Source organism: Orcinus orca, chromosome 4 (genome assembly GCF_937001465.1).
Source record: "Orcinus orca chromosome 4, mOrcOrc1.1, whole genome shotgun sequence".
NCBI classification, from domain to species: Eukaryota; Metazoa; Chordata; class Mammalia; order Artiodactyla; family Delphinidae; genus Orcinus; species Orcinus orca.
In genome coordinates, this window is record NC_064562.1 from 18,999,813 (window position 1) to 19,015,883 (window position 16,071).

The 16,071-nt window shown below is 38.7% G+C and overlaps 1 protein-coding gene and 1 pseudogene across 3 annotated transcripts in view; one reads left to right on the plus strand and one right to left on the minus strand.

Annotated features, from left to right (window-relative positions):
- Nucleotides 1-16,071, plus strand: part of LOC101283124 (macrophage migration inhibitory factor-like) — a 481,812-nt pseudogene that overhangs the window by 338,662 nt on the left and 127,079 nt on the right.
- EIF4E (eukaryotic translation initiation factor 4E) overlaps nt 1-16,071 on the minus strand; it is a 113,469-nt gene that overhangs the window by 45,357 nt on the left and 52,041 nt on the right. The window contains exons 1-2 of one of the 3 annotated variants that reach the window (XM_049709191.1): nt 4,009-4,030; nt 2,740-2,786 (exon numbers count right to left, since the gene is read on the minus strand). In XM_049709191.1, the coding sequence (XP_049565148.1) occupies nt 2,740-2,786; nt 4,009-4,015 (54 nt within the window). In that variant the 5' untranslated portion in view covers nt 4,016-4,030. Of the gene's footprint in view, nt 1-2,739; nt 2,787-3,428; nt 3,473-4,008; nt 4,031-16,071 lie in introns of those variants that run through there. The other 2 variants (XM_033401700.2, XM_049709190.1) reach the window with 2 other exon arrangements.

Consider the following 16,071-nt stretch of genomic DNA (forward strand, 5'->3'; position numbering starts at 1 on the left):
CAGTGTGTATCTGTTAATCCCAAACTCCTAATTTATCCCTTCCTCCTCCCTTTCCCCTTTGGTAACCATAAATTTGTTTTCTATGTCTGTGAATCTATTCCTGTTCTGTAAATAAGTTCACTTGTATAATTTTTTTAGATTCCATGTAAGCCACTTCTTAATCTAAATGATCTTATACACACACACTTGAGAAGCGCACAATATCAAACTGAAAATGACTGATATTTTACTTAATTTCCATAAATAAAAATTCCCTGAATGCCTTCAAAGGTGGGACAAGCAGAAAAAACCCATGACTCTAGGTGCTTCTGATTATGCTCAGCAAAAAATAAGGAAACTCACAAGCTAGCTGAAATAGCAATGAACAAATATGCTTTTGTAGGCTTTTACATGGATACCTCAATTGCAGCAAATACTAATCAGCTGCTTAAAAAATATATATATACCACTATTTAAAATTGTCAAAAAGAATTCTAAATGACTAACCTGTGGACAAAGGTGCATTAAAAGTACTTTAAAGTTGCACTTTTCACTAAAAATAAACACAAGATTATTTTACATGCATCCTCACTCTATTATAGCTTCAATCTGGCTTTTGACTTTCACACACTAAGTTTTTAGGTTCCCTACTCCCCAAATTTAAATGCAGCATTGAAATCTCCCTGGGGTCAGCACTAGAAGGAATGCTATACTGCTGGAAATTAAGTTCCTAAAATTTACACTGAACAAGGTATAGAATCACATTTTGTATAACTCTGTATCCTAAAGAACACTTGGTACAAGGTCCTAAACGTATCAGGGACTATAAATATTTACTGACTCAAAACAGTCCTTCAACACTTTTTAGTTTTGTTCCATGTTGTTGAAACAAAACAGCATAGCCTGCAAAACCCAAAGGCCCTAAATGTTACTGAAACTTCACAGACTACATTGTTTTATTGTTTAGAGGTTTTAGCCTTGCCCTTATTACCAGCTGTAATGCTTTTACTGACGCTGGTACGGTCGGTAGGAGAGTTGATCCAGTCAGAAGTAGTATCAGAGCCCATAAAAGGGTTTTAAGTTGAAGTTTTACATATTTATCTTTTATCTATTTAACATTAATGTTCTAAAAATCATTTAACTGTATCAGAAACTTAATAAAGTTTTGTAGTCAACCTAATTTCCAGGAATGTAAATAAACACTGGTACCAATAAAAGAATAAGTAACCAAGCAGGAAATGTGCCTTAAGTTCTGGCAACAAGGTAAGGATAGTGTTTAAGTCAATGTAATGAAAAATAAGCATTTTTGTATTCTATAGACCTTTTCATAACTAATTTTTTAATAGTTATAAAAGTCTTTAAAAAGTCAAAGCAAATTGGGAAGCCATTATCAAAATCACAAACTACCATTAAAGATATATGAAAATATCCGGCAACCAAGGTCCAGAACTGGTTCCAGGGTATCAAAGGTTTTCTGGTTAATGTATTATGCCTCTAAAATATCACTTAGATGCAACATTCCTGAAACGGCAACACAGACCTAGAAGTTTCAGGGAGCCACTGCCGGCAAACCCAAACTATGACAAAGATACTCCCTCCTTCGGACGGTTATCAATCAACTTGGTGCTCTGGGATCAGCTTGCTTGAAAGAAGTTTAAGATGGTGCCCAAACTGGGAGAGAAACCAGTAGAACGGATAAAGAGAAAATCAAATGGAAAAGTAACTTTAAAAGTTAAGTTCCTATTTCCAATAATCTGTGCCTGAGGAACCTTCCAGACGAAAAAGACAGACTCGGAAGAACAGACGGATCTACACCCACTCGCATTCTCTGAGGCGTGAGCACTGCGCGGAAACGATGAATGAATGGGAAACGGGCGCGTGTGAAATGCAGCAGGTCCGGCCGGCAACCAGACCAGCAGCAGCTATCCGTAGGCCTCGCTCCTCCCCCTTCCCTCCTCCATGACAGCCCAGCCTCCAGCATGGAGGGGCGAGGACAATGTGATCCCCCGGCTAACCACCACCACCACCCTTCATCCTACTCGCAGAGCTTTACCCTGTGACATGGGGTTCTCCTTCCCACTCCAAACCCTTCTCGCCTCCCCTGCAGCCCACCCCGGCGACTCTCGGACGCGCCGGCGTAACATGCGCTGGCCGCTCTCGGCTCCCCTAGGCGAGGTCGAAGCTTCTCCGCGCACGCCGCGGCACCACTCCCGCCCAACTCACCCTAGGGCAACGCGCGCCCACCGGCTCCCTGGCCCACCAGTCTAAGGAGTTCCGGCGCGCGCCCCGCACCCGAGCCCTGGGCTAGAGCGAGGGAGGTAGACACGGAAAGGCTGCCCCAAGGCTCCCTCCATCTCATTCCAGGCCGGTTCGCCGCCCACCCTCCCTGCGGATCCGGGCGCCAGCTCGGAGACGACCCAGCGCCCTCCTATCCCGAAGACACAATTCCCACACACCTAGCCCAGGGCCCAGGTCGCCCTCCACCCTCGAACCCCCTCGCGGCTCCGCCTGAGGCGCCGCCCCTCCCCCACACCTCTCCGCGAGCTCTCGGGCCCCCACCAGAACGTGGGCTCTACACGCCGTCGCGGCCAACCTCCGGGGCGCCCCCAGTTGTCCGCGGGGAGGTCAGGCCCACGAAGAGGGGGAGGGGGCGGCAAGGGGTAGCGTGCGCACCGGGAACGCGGTCCCGCGGGGTCCCCGAGTCCGAAGGGAGATGGAGCGTGCGAGCCTGTGGGGGTGGGGGCCAAAAGCAATACTCACCGGTTCCACAGTCGCCATCTTAGATCGATCTGATCGCACAACCGCTCCTGAAGGGGGGGGTGAGAGGAAAAAAATGAGATTCAAACCGCATTGGCCGGCTTCTGTTCACGTGACGGACGTGTCCGTTTGGCCCTGGCGGCGCCTGCGCAAGACTGCGGCGGCGTGTTTAACGAGAGGCTTCTGGGAAGTGGAGTCTTTCTCCTGTCTTTCTCTCTCGTTTTCGTTTTTTTTTTTCTTTTAGGCAAAGAAGTTTAAAAAAAAAAAGGACTGGTCACGTGGTCGATGGGTACCGTGCGCGGTTCTCGGCGCGGCGGACACACGCGTGCTGGAGGGTGGTTTTCAGTCCTCTGCTCTTCCGCCTGGATAGCTGCTGTCGCACTTACTGCCAGGCATGCCTGCTGTACCCTTTGTCGCCCTGTCCTCCCATCTTTCCCGAAAGGTTGGGAACCGTAGGTTCAGCACGCACAATAAGGCTTCGTTTGCTTAGTTGAGGTCCTAGAACAAGTTGCCTGTGTGTTCATTTAATTTTCTTTTGACTGCACACCATTTTCTCTTAGTTTCAAAAAGAGGCGGCGATGGAGAATCGTTTAAGCAGGCAACCCTCCCCGGTCCCCCGGCTCCGCTAACGCTGGTGGTCACTCATGGCCATCACTGCCAAAAGGGGTGGCGGGGCTGCCCACAGTACCCACTTGCCACAGGTTGGGGGAGGGGGAGTGCACCCGACAGCGTTTCCTGTTCCAACTCCTGAGATTAAGACCTCAAGGCTAAGGCTTGCGTGGAAGTAAAAATCATTTGCAAGTTGGGTCCTCTCGCTTCCACTGTTCTGCTTTAACGTGATCGGAACTAGCCCAAGTCCGGGTGCCAGCCAGGGAAGCCACTCCGGCCCCCGCTGACTAAGCCCTGGATTGACCGTCAGGAGTCGTTAGGCCGGGTCAACTATGACTCGACGTTGACTCATTCTCCTTGGGCGAGTGACTTAATCATTCAGTGCCCTAGCTTTCTCATTTATGAACCACAGATGATAATACACTTCCCTCACAAGGGTGTGCTATGCTAATGATTGTAACCAGCTTTGAAAATGAATCGGACTCCCTAAATGCTTCAGAATAGTCAACCTCGTGCCTTCCTAAGGATCAGCGGCTTCCCCTAATGTTTTTTTTTTTTTAAAACAATGTTTAATTTTTTTCTTTTGTGCACTTTCTTACATTATCATGTACACCAATGCAATTTTAAAGTTTCAAGACAATTTTTTTTTTGAACTGTACCTACCCTCCATGGAGACTTTAATGTTCAGGAAAATAGTGTTATATTCACAATAATCACTGGTAATTAGAAATTTATCCCTACAGTGGCATCCTATATTTCCTTTCCCTGTAAGATGCTGTGCTGTCATTTCTCAAGACAGTGTTATTCTGCATGGTTATTAATACAAAAAACAGAGGTAAAGAAATCTAGTAGAGTGCTACTGTAAGGTTTTAATGAGGAAGACGTACGATTACTGTTTTCCATGCTGCTTAAGAATGTTAACACCAGAAAAATCAGTATAAGCAAGTTGCCTGTGCCTGCCTGCTTACAGTGTTGCTGATGTCCAGAGCTGTGTCATACCTATTACTGACTACATAATGGTCGCTTGAGTTGGCTAACACATAATTGAGGCTGTAATAACTCAAAACCATTGCCTGATCATATGCTTTGGTTTACCTGGATGTCAGACACGATTAATAAAAGCTTTTGACCAACTTAGCTCTAGTAGGTTTAGAGTAGAAAGAATTCTGAAAACATAAAATAAATGGATAAATGAATTTCTATTTAGACTATCTACTCTTAGTTAACCTATCCAAAGTAATTATAGTCGACCTCAGTGATACTTTCTGTTGTTTAAAAGTAGTATCCTGTTATCTTCTTTGAAGAGATAGTATATATGTATTATTTTCCCAATGCTGCTAGATAATAGAACAAAAGAGATTTAAAGAGATTTCAGTGGGACTGAATACCAGTGATGTTCTTAAAACTTCCTTTTAATAATAGCTTGCATTTTTTTAACTTTTCTCTTGATCAAAACACACCTCACTTTTGTCAATCATCCTAGTACTTCTACTATACATGTATACATGTATAGTAGAAGTATATATATATACTCCTCTTTGGAGCTTAATTTCTCTCCATTTTCTATGAGCTTTGTTGCATGTGTTTTATGACACATTCATGTGTCTTTTCCTAATATTACCATTAGACTCTACCATGTCAAAGACTTGGTGATTAGGTTTTTATCTATGTGTGTATATGGTTGTTTTGCTTTTGCCAATCTAAATATTTTATTCTTTTTTTTTTTTTTTTTTGCGGTACGCGGGCCTCTGACTGCTGTAGCCTCTCCCGTAGTGGAGCACAGGCTCTGGACGCGCAGGCTCAGCGGCCATGGCTCATGGGCGAAATATTTTATTCTTTATTAATCTATTAATGCACGAAAAAGTACATTTGTTACATTACTACCATATTTGTGCTTGTACTTAAAGGAAAGAGTAATAAAAAAGATATTTGAAATGGGATATGGTATTGAAACACTATTCTACTTGTTGGAGTTATCTAGTTAATACATAATTAATGGCCCAGCATAGTATCATGGTAACTATTATTTAAAACCCTGGAAAATAAATAAATAAATAAATGCCTGGAATGATTGGTTATCATTTAGCATCTGTAAATAGTCATGATCTTTTCTCTACCTAATATAATCCTGTAGCTGGTATATCACTAGTCTTTATAGATCTAACTCATGGTAAAGAGACTTTAAATAATTTAATAGAACACATCATAATAAAAACAGCATTTTTATCATGTATTTTGTCATTGGAATTTTATTTAGGTTTTCTAGGTTTTCTAGATAATCAAAATCATTGTTTTGCTGGGCATTGTTCAACTGTGGTTCAAACTGATCACATCTGCTATAAAAATATTACTACTACACTGTCTAGGATTTAAAAAAAAACAGGCCTTGGAATTTTAGACATTCTGTTTAAATTAGTTGCCTTTCTTAGACTTGGATTAGTACTAAGCAATCGTTTTTTCTTAAAATGAATAGGTTTTGAGACTGAAGATATGAAATCGCATAATAAAGTAGATGATCCTTAATATTTTCATTTTGGGTATTAACTTTAGATATAATCTAAACCAACCTCTAGTTAACACTTTTTTTAAAACCTTTTTCACTCTCTTTTTTTTTGCGGTAGGTGGGCCTCTCACTGTTGTGGCCTCTCCCGTTGCGGAGCACAGGCTCCAGACACGCAGGCTCAGCGGCCATGGCTCAGGGGCCCAGCCGCTCCGCGGCATGTGGGATCCTCCTGGACCGGGGCACGAACCCGTGTCCCCTGCATCGGCAGGCGGACTTTCAACCACTGCGCCACCAGGGAAGCCCTCACTCTCTTTTTAAACTTGGTTATACTTTATACTCTGTTTTTTAAATTGTTATTGTCACTTTCTACAGTGATGTTACTTTAGGAAAGACCTAAAATGATGGCTTCAAACAGGATAAATAATCCTTTAAATTACAATTATATAGTTTAGTATGTGAGAGCATGAGCTCCAATGTCAAATTTTCTTGGTTCATAATCCCAATTCTCCCCTTTACTGTGACCACATGCAGATTATTTAGTCTCTTTGTGCTTCATTTTGTCATCAGTTAGATAGGCACAATAACAGCACTTATCTTGCATGGTTAGTGTGAGAAATGAGTTAATCCATGTAACTTATTTAGAATAGTTCTTAGAATATAGTAAGCACTCAATGTAACTATAATTACCATGATGTAATATTATATTAACATAAATTTATTATTTCTACTTTTTGTATAGTGTAATATGCTTAAGAATTCTTCTGTGCAGAGAACCAACCCCCGCCCATTATCTTTAAGGATATTCCAAGCTTTCAGAGTCAACTATTGATTTCTTATAACATACCACATATTTTTCACATCAATTAATTCATTTGACCTTTATAACAAATATGTGAATTAAAAATTATCACCCCCATCTTATAGATAAAGAAACAGACTCAGTAAAGTAGGGGACACAGGCAAGTCCACACAGCCAATGGGTGAGCTGGAATTCAAACCCAGTTCTCTTGACTCCAAGATTCTTTCTTCCATACCAGAGCTGCTTTCCTCTGATAGGGTCTTCCAAAATGCCTGTATCTCTTTGAAGGACTTCTAATACTAAGTTCATTTACAAAACTGACAATTCAAGAAGTACTAAGTTAGTAATGGGAAATGTGTAATATTTGAAGGATATTTAAAGGACATGGGAAGCCCAGGCACTTCCTTTCTGGACTGTTCTGTTTGGCATCCTAAGTCATAGATATATAAATAGTTCACTACCCATATAAAGAAGTGTGACTAAGAACAGAAAGGGTGCAGCTAACAAGCCAAAACAAGCACTCATTCACCTGACGATTGAGACAGTCACTTCGTTTCTTCCCTTGTTTCATTCAGATCTCTGTTCCAATGCCACCTCCTGAGGGAAGGCTTCCTTGACCACCCTATCTAAATTACCATGCTCATTACTCTTTATCTCCTTAACCCTGCTTTATTTTTCTTCAGGCCACTTTATAACTCTAGCTCTAAACCCAGTATTATATTAAATATTATTTAATTAATCATTGGTTGCCTCCACTAGCAAAATGTTAGGTCCTTGATGATTTGTAGGTAGAATGCCAACAAATATTTGGGAAAAACCAAGATTTTTAAAACTTCACAGAATTCTAGCCTTAGGACTAACAATGTAATAGGAAAATTACTATATACCAGGTATCATGTTAAGCAGTTTATGTGCATTGATAATACCTCATTTTATCTTCAAAACAACATTCTGAGATAGATAAGGAAACTGAGGTTAAATAACTTTCCCAAGAACACAGTTCTGTCTTCAGGGCTCTTAACACTATATAATATTGACTAGATTGTAATTGGACTGCCTAATAAGAAAGATAATTGTCTGAAATACTGAGAAATAATCTGCAAAGAGTATGTGAAAAATTCATATAAGGCGTATGCTGGGTCAACAATAAGATACTATAAAGAAATGTAATTTACCTTTTAAAATTGAAATTAGAAAAAAATTTAAATGTAGTGGGATGAGATCAGTAGCTTTTAGAAATAACCCACAAGATTGTAAACACCCAAAATTCAGAGATTTGGGTGGAACTTCAGGGAAGCATGATTGGATTTTCATTGTTACATACATGAGTAAGTGCTTATATTGAACTTGTCTAAAGAAATATGTTAATGGGTGGGAGCTGGTCTGCTTACCATCTATAAAAGAGGAATCCAGAATGACAATATTTGACCACCTAGTTTTGTTCTAGGGACAGAGTGCCCTGGTGCAAAAATATGGATCTCTGGTCCATTTGGCCCTCATTGGGGACGGTTTCTTGAGGACACCAGAACTAATTCTCCTTGTTTGGTTCCAGGTTTACCAAGCGACCATATGATGAACATATCTTCTGGTATTGATTTGTATATATGTAGGGCTGATATGGATACATGAATGTCTAGACTAGTTATATTGCTCAGAGTCCATCTTAACTGGCACTAAATTTTTAGTTTGTTTTACTTACACTCTATGAGCTTGGCTAAAAGAAAACTACCCCTGTGGACTGGATTTTCTCTGTGTCCTCAGATTGTGATGATTCTCGGAGGAAACACCAATCTACAGGAATGGTCTGGTTGGCTACCTTCCCCAGGACTTGCCATGTGCCTTTCTACTCCAACAGCATCGTTGGAGACCTGTGAATTAGAAATTTTTGATTCACCTGCCTCTAAACTCTTATTTTAAATTCAGAGTTTGAGAGATACCAATCCTCATTCAGGACATTGCTCAGAAACATGGGATGTACTAAAAATTCTCAGATATCACCTTATGTGTTTCAAGTAGCTAATGGAAAACCGTGATTATTGTTTTGTTAAAAATAAATAGTAAAATAATGGTAATAATACTCGCAAGAGAGCCATTTATATCTTTTTAAAAAATGACAAATCACTATTAAAGACTTACTATTTGGGGAGAGCTTTTGTCAGGTCTGTGGATGCATTTAGTACAAACTGACCAACAGTATTCACAGCTCTGAAATGGAAAGTTAAGAAACGGGTCTATACTTTTATCATATCAGTGCCTGAGATTATCAGGTTTTAAGAAGGGGAAAAGGGTTTGATCTAGATATGCGTATTAGCAGACTGGATGTACTTAGCTTATAAAAAGTGACTTCTGGAAAATGAAAAAAAATTACTATGCTGGGCAGATTTATGAAACAAACTGTTAGTTTAATTGCCAGGCAATTTATGGAAACAGAACCTTAAAGAAAAAAATCTGACCTTGCTTAAAAGTTTTTCCATATAGGCTTATATGCTTTTCCTCCCTGAAAGGTAAGAGAATAGGTTCACATGAGAGTTAAATACCTATTTTATTTTACAGTAAAATAAGATGGCAAGATAAGTAAACACGATCCTATTCCTTTATTAGAGCTTAACTTTTACATTCTGAAAGAGATTTGGGCAATATATAGGAAAATGTCAGCAGTCATTGTTGAAATTTTAAAACTAAGGGGAAATTATTGTTTTGTTAGTTACAAAAAGGATTAGCTAGGGCTTCCCTGGTGGCGCAGTGGTTGAGAGTCCGCCTGCCGATGCAGGGGACACGGGTTCGTGTCCTAGTCTGGGAAGATCCCACATGCCACGGTGTGGCTGGGCCCGTGAGCTATGGCCGCTGAGCCTGCGTGTCTGGAGTCTATGCTCCGCAACGGGAGAGGCCACAACAGTGAGAGGCCCGCGTACCTCAAAAAAGAAATAAAGAAATAAATAAAAGGATTAGCTAAATGTAATTAATACTTGAAGAAAAGGGAAATTATTGTTTTGTTAGTTACAAAAAGGATTAGCTAAATGTAATTAATACTTGAAGAGCAGAGCGATACTTGACTGAAAATATTTAAGTGAAAATATTTAAATATTTTAACTTATTAACTTTTGTTTATTTTTTTGTCTTAAAAAGGAATGTTGGGCTTCCCTGGTGGCGCAGGGGTTGAGAATCCACCTGCCAATGCAGGGGACACGGGTTCGAGCCCTGGTCCGGGAAGATCCCACATGCAGAGGAGCAACTAAGCCCGTGCGCCACAACTACTGAGCCTGCGCTCTAGAGCCCGCGAGCCACAACTACAGAAGCCTGTGCGCCTAGAGCCCGTGCTCCGCAACTAGAGAAGCCACCGCAATGAGAAGACTGCGCAACGCAAGGAAGTAGCCCCTGCTCACTGCAACTAGAGAAAGCCCGCGTGCAGCAACAAAGACCCAACGCAGCCAAAAAAAAAAAGGAATGTTACATTGCATGTCAACTGTACCACAATAAAACTTTTTTTTCAAAGAGCCGAAAAAAGGTAATGTTAAATATAGGAAATTCATGCTATTTTCTGAAACTGCCTAGGGGGTAAAAGTATTTAAAGTACTCATAAAGAAACTTGGAACTATGTTCTTATTTTGGGAGATTAAACCAGATATCTGATAGAAGATAATATTACTTAAAAGCCTTGTGTTCAGCTCCATCAAAAGAAAAAAAAAAGAAATCACACCCATACCAAGAGAGGAATTTGTTATTTATTTGCTCTTTAACTTGGAGCTGGACTTTAGCAAAACCTTTCATGTTAGGGGATGGGACAATAGCTTAAACTGGTTTGGATCTATAAATTAAACTTTCGTTTTTCAAAATGTAAGGAGGGAATTCCCCGGCGTTCCAGTGGTTAGGACTCCACACTTTCACTGTCAGGGGCCCGGGTTGGATCCCTGGTTGGGGAACTAAGATCCTGCAAGCCGCGTGGCCAAAAAAAAAAAAAAAAAAAAAAGAACAAACAAACAAACAAACAAAACATGTTTAAGGAACCCTGGAGTAGAATTGGAATTTTAAAAATTATTCTATTATTCTTATTGTTTTTATACTGTTCTTCCCCTTGGTGATTTTTTTCTTTTCTTCTTTTTTTTTTTTTTTGTTTTTTAGCCCCTTGGTGATTTTTTAAATGCATTTAATCTTATATAATGGTTTCATTTTAAACACAATATAACAAACATCATTAAAGAAATTTTTTTTTAAAAAAGGAAAATCTTCCCTACTACCCTAATACATCAATATGCCAACATTTTATGCTCTTACAATTATAGGTCACATACAGTTTTGAACTGTATTTTTCACGTGATCTCTTATTGAGAATATTTTGGACACTGTTTGTAGACTAGATAATACTTTTTAAACGTTTTATTTTGAAAAATTATCAAACTTACAGAATAGTTGCAATAGTAACTTCCACAAACCCTTCTAAACTAAACAATCGTTAACATGTTGCCTTGTCTCTCAATCTTTCATTATTTCTGAGCCATTTGAGAGCAAGTTGCAGACATAATGAGCTCTAAATACTTCAACATGTTCCTCCTAAGTATGAAAATATTTTCTTACAGAGCCATAACACAATTAAATCAGGAAATGTAATATTCAACACTTTTATCTAAAATTTAATCATCGAATCAATATTCAAATTTTGCCAATTGTTCGAATAATTAGTTTTATAAATTTTTTTTTCCAATCTAGGATCATGCATTGCATTAGTTGTCATGTCTCTTCAGCTTAATCTGAAACAGTTCCTCAGCTTGTCTTTTGAAACAATGACACTCAAAAGTAAAGGACAGTTGTTTTGAAGAATATCCCTTAATTTGGTTTATCTGATTGTTTCCTACGATGCTGTTAGGATTATTGTGGACTTGTTATGTTGATACAACACTTTTAAACTTGTACATTTTTGGCAGAAATTCTATGTAATATTGTGTCCTTCCTAGAGCATCACATCAACATTGGTAGCATTAGCGGCCTCAGAATATTTCACTAAGTAGATATATTACAATACCTAATTCTCCATGGCTACATATTCAGGTTATTTCCAGTTTTCTCCTATTATGAATAATGCTCTAATGCATACATTCAAGAGAAATTTATTTTCATATTTTAGATAATTACTTCAGGATAAATTTTCAGCAATGGAATTAAATGGTTTATAGAATACAACACAACTTTCACTTTTTATACATATTGGAATTCATATTGCTCTCCAAAAATGTTGTATCAACCTAACAGGTTACAACAAGCATCAGCATTTGGCCTTAAAGGAATTAAAATTTATTTATTTATTATTATTATTTTTTAACATCTTTATTGGGGTATAATAGCTTTACAATGGTGTGTTAGTTTCTGCTTTATAACAAAGTGAATCAGTCATACATAAACATATGTTCCCATATATCTTCCCTCTTGCGTCTCCCTCCCTCCCACCCTCCCTATCCCACCCCTCCAGGCTGTCACGAAGCACCGAGCCAATATCCCTGTGCCATGCGGCTGCTTCCCACTAGCTATCTACCTTACTACGTTTGTTAGTGTGTATATGTCCATGACTCTCTCGCCCTGTCACAGCTCACCCTTCCCCCTCCCCATAACCTCAAGTCCGTTCTCTAGGAGGTCTGCGTCTTTATTTCTGCCTTACCCCTAGGTTCTTCATGACATTTTCTTTTTCTTAAATTCCATATATATGTGTTAGCATACGGTATTTGTCTTTTTCTTTCTGACTTACTTCACTCTGTATGACAGACTCTAGGTCTATCCACCTCATTACAAATAGCTCAATTTCATTTCTTTTTATGGCTGAGTAATATTCCATTGTATATATGTGCCACATCTTCTTTATCCATTCATCCGATGATGGGCACTTAGGTTGTTTCCATCTCTGGGCTATTGTAAATAGAGCTGCAATGAACATTTTGGTACATGACTCTTTTTGAATTTTGGTTTTCTCAGGGTATATGCCCAGTAGTGGGATTGCTGGGTCATATGGTAGTTCTATTTGTAGTTTTTTAAGGAACCTCCATACTGTTCTCCATAGTGGCTGAACCAATTCACATTCCCACCAGCAGTGCAAGAGTGTTCCCTTTTCTCCACACCCTCTCCAGCATTTATTGTTTCTAGATTTTTTGATGATGGCCATTCTGACTGGTGTGAGGTGATACTTCATTGTAGTTTTGATTTGCATTTCTCTAATGATTAATGATGTTGAGCATTCTTTGATGTGTTTGTTGGCAGTCTGTATATCTTCTTTGGAGAAATGTCTATTTACGTCTTCTGCCCATTTTTGATTGGGTTCTTTGTTTTTTTGTTATTGAGCTGCATGAGCTGCTTGTAAATTTTGGAGATTAATCCTTTGTCAGTTGCTTCATTTGCAAATATTTTCTCCCATTCTGAGGGTTGTCTTTTGGTCTTGTTTATGGTTTCCTTTGCTGTGCAAAATATTTTAAGTTTCATTAGGTCCCATTTGTTTATTTTTGTTTTTATTTCCATTACTCTAGGAGGTGGGTCAGAAAGGATCTTGCTGTGATTTATGTCATAGAGTGTTCTGCCTATGTTTTCCTCTAAGAGTTTGATAGTTTCTGGCCTTACATTTAGGTATTTAATCCATTTTGAGCTTATTTTTGTGTATGGTGTTAGGGAGTGATCTAATCTCATACTTTTACATGTACCTGTCCAGTTTTCCCAGCACCACTTATTGAAGAGGCTGTCCTTTCTCCACTGTACATTCCTGCCACCTTTATCAAAGATAAGGTGTCCATATGTGCATGGGTTTATCTCTGGGATTTCTATCCTGTTCCATTGATCTATCTTTCTGTTTTTGTGCCAGTACCATACCGTCTTGATAACTGTAGCTTTGTAGTATAGTCTGAAGTCAGGGAGCCTGATTCCTCCAGTTCCTTTTTTCGTTCTCAAGATTGCTTTGGCTATTCGGGGTCTTTTGTGTTTCCATACAAATTGCAAAAATTTTTGTTCTAGTTCTGTGAAAAATGCCAGTGGTAGTTTGATAGGGATTGCATTGAATCTATAGATTGCTTTGGGTAGTAGAGTCATTTTCACAATGTTGATTCTTCCAATCCAAGAACATGGTATATCTCTCCATCTATTTGTATCATCTTTAATTTCTTTCATCAGTGTCTTATAATTTTCTGCATACAGGTCTTTTGTCTCCTTAGGTAGGTTTATTCCTAGATATTTTATTCTTTTTGTTGCAATGGTAAATGGGAGTGTTTTCTTGATTTCACTTTCAGATTTTTCATCATTAGTATATAGGAATGCCAGAGATTTCTGTGCATTAATTTTGTATCCTGCCACTTTACCAAATTCATTGATTAGCTCTAGTAGTTTTCTGGTAGCATCTTTAGGATTCTCTATGTATAGGATCATGTCATCTGCAAACAGTGACAGCTTTACTTCTTCTTCTCCGATTTGGATTCCTTTTATTTCCTTTTCTTCTCTGATTGCTGTGGCTAAAACTTCCAAAACTATGTTGAATAAGAGTGGTGAGAGTGGGCAACCTTGTCTTGTTCCTGATCTTAGTGGAAATGCTTTCAGTTTTTCACCATTGAGGATGATGTTTGCTGTGAGCTTGTCATATATGACCTTTATTATGTTGAGGAAAGTTCCCTCTATGCCTACTTTCTGCAGGGTTTTTATCATAAATGGGTGTTGAATTTTGTCAAAAGCTTTCTCTGCATCTATTGAGATGATCATATGGTTTTTCTCCTTCAATTTGTTAATATGGTGTATCACATTGATAGATTTGCGTATATTGAAGAATCCTTGCATTCCTGGAATAAACCCCACTTGATCATGGTGTATGATCCTTTTAATGTGCTGTTGGCTTCTGTTTGCTAGTATTTTGTTGAGGATTTTTGCATCTATGTTCATCAGTGATATTGGCCTGTAGTTTTCTTTCTTTGTGACATCCTTGTCTGGTTTTGGTATCAAGGTGATGGTGGCCTCGTAGAAGGAGTTTGGGAGTGTTCCTCCCTCTGCTATATTTTGGAAGAGTTTGAGAAGGAAAGGTGTTAGCTCTTCTCTAAATGTTTGATAGAATTCACCTGTGAAGCCATCTGGTCCTGGGCTTTTCTTTGTTGGAAGATTTTTAATCACAGTTTCAATTTCAGTGCTTGTGATTGCTCTGTTCATATTTTCTATTTCTTCCTGATTCAGTCTTGGCAGGTTGTGCATTTCTAAGAATTTGTCCATTTCTTCCAGATTGTCCATTTTATTGGCATAGAGTTGCTTGTAGTAATCTCTCATGATCTCTTTTATTTCTGCAGTGTCAGTTGTTACCTCTCCTTTTTCATTTCTAATTCTATTGATTTGAGTCTTCTCCCTTTTTTTCTTGATGAGTCTGGCTAGTGGTGTATCTATTTTGTTTATCTTCTCAAAGAACCAGCTTTTAGTTTTATTGATCTTTGCTATAGTTTCCTTCATTACTTTTTTATTTATTTCTGATCTAATCTTTATGATTTCTTTCCTTCTGCTAACTTCGGGGTTTTTTTGTTCTTCTTTCTCTGATTGCTTTAGGTGCAAGGTTAGGTTGTTTATTTGAGATGTTTCCTGTTTCTTAAGGTAGGATTGTATTGCTATAAACTTCCCTCTTAGAACTGCTTTTGCTGCATCCCATAGGTTTTGGGTCGTTGTGTCTCCATTGTCATTTGTTTCTAGGTATTTTTTGATTTCCTCTTTGATTTCTTCAGTGATCACTTCGCAATTAAGTGGTGTATTGTTTAGCCTCCACGTTTTTGTATTTTTTACAGATTTTTTTCCTGTAATTGATATCTAGTCTTATAGTGTTGTGGTCGGAAAAGATACTTGATACGATTTCAATTTTCTTAAATTTACCAAGGTTAGATTTGTGACCCAAGATATGATCTATCCTGGAGACTGTTCCATGAGCACTTGAGAAAAATGTGTATTCTGTTGTTTTTGGATGGAATGTCCTATAAATATCAATTAAGTCCATCTTGTTTAATGTATCATTTAAAGCTTGTGTTTCCTTATTTATTTTCATTTTGGATGATCTGTCCATTGGTGAAAGTGGGGTGTTAATGTCTCCTAATATGATTGTGTTACTGTTGATTTCCCCTTTTATGGCTGTTAGTATTTGCCTTATGTATTGAGGTGCTCCTATGTTGTGTGCATAGATATTTACAATTGTTATATCTTCTTCTTGGATTGATCCCTTGATCATTATGTAGTGTCCTTCTTTGTCTCTTGTAATTTTCTTTATTTTAAAGTCTATGTTGTCTGATATGAGAATTGCTACTGCAACTTTCTTTTGATTTGCATGGAATATCTCTTTCTATTCCATCACTTTAAGTTTGTATGTGTCCCTAGGTCTGAGGTGGGTCTCTTGTAGACAGCATATATACGGGTCTTGTTTTTGTATTCATTCAGCCAGTCTATGTCT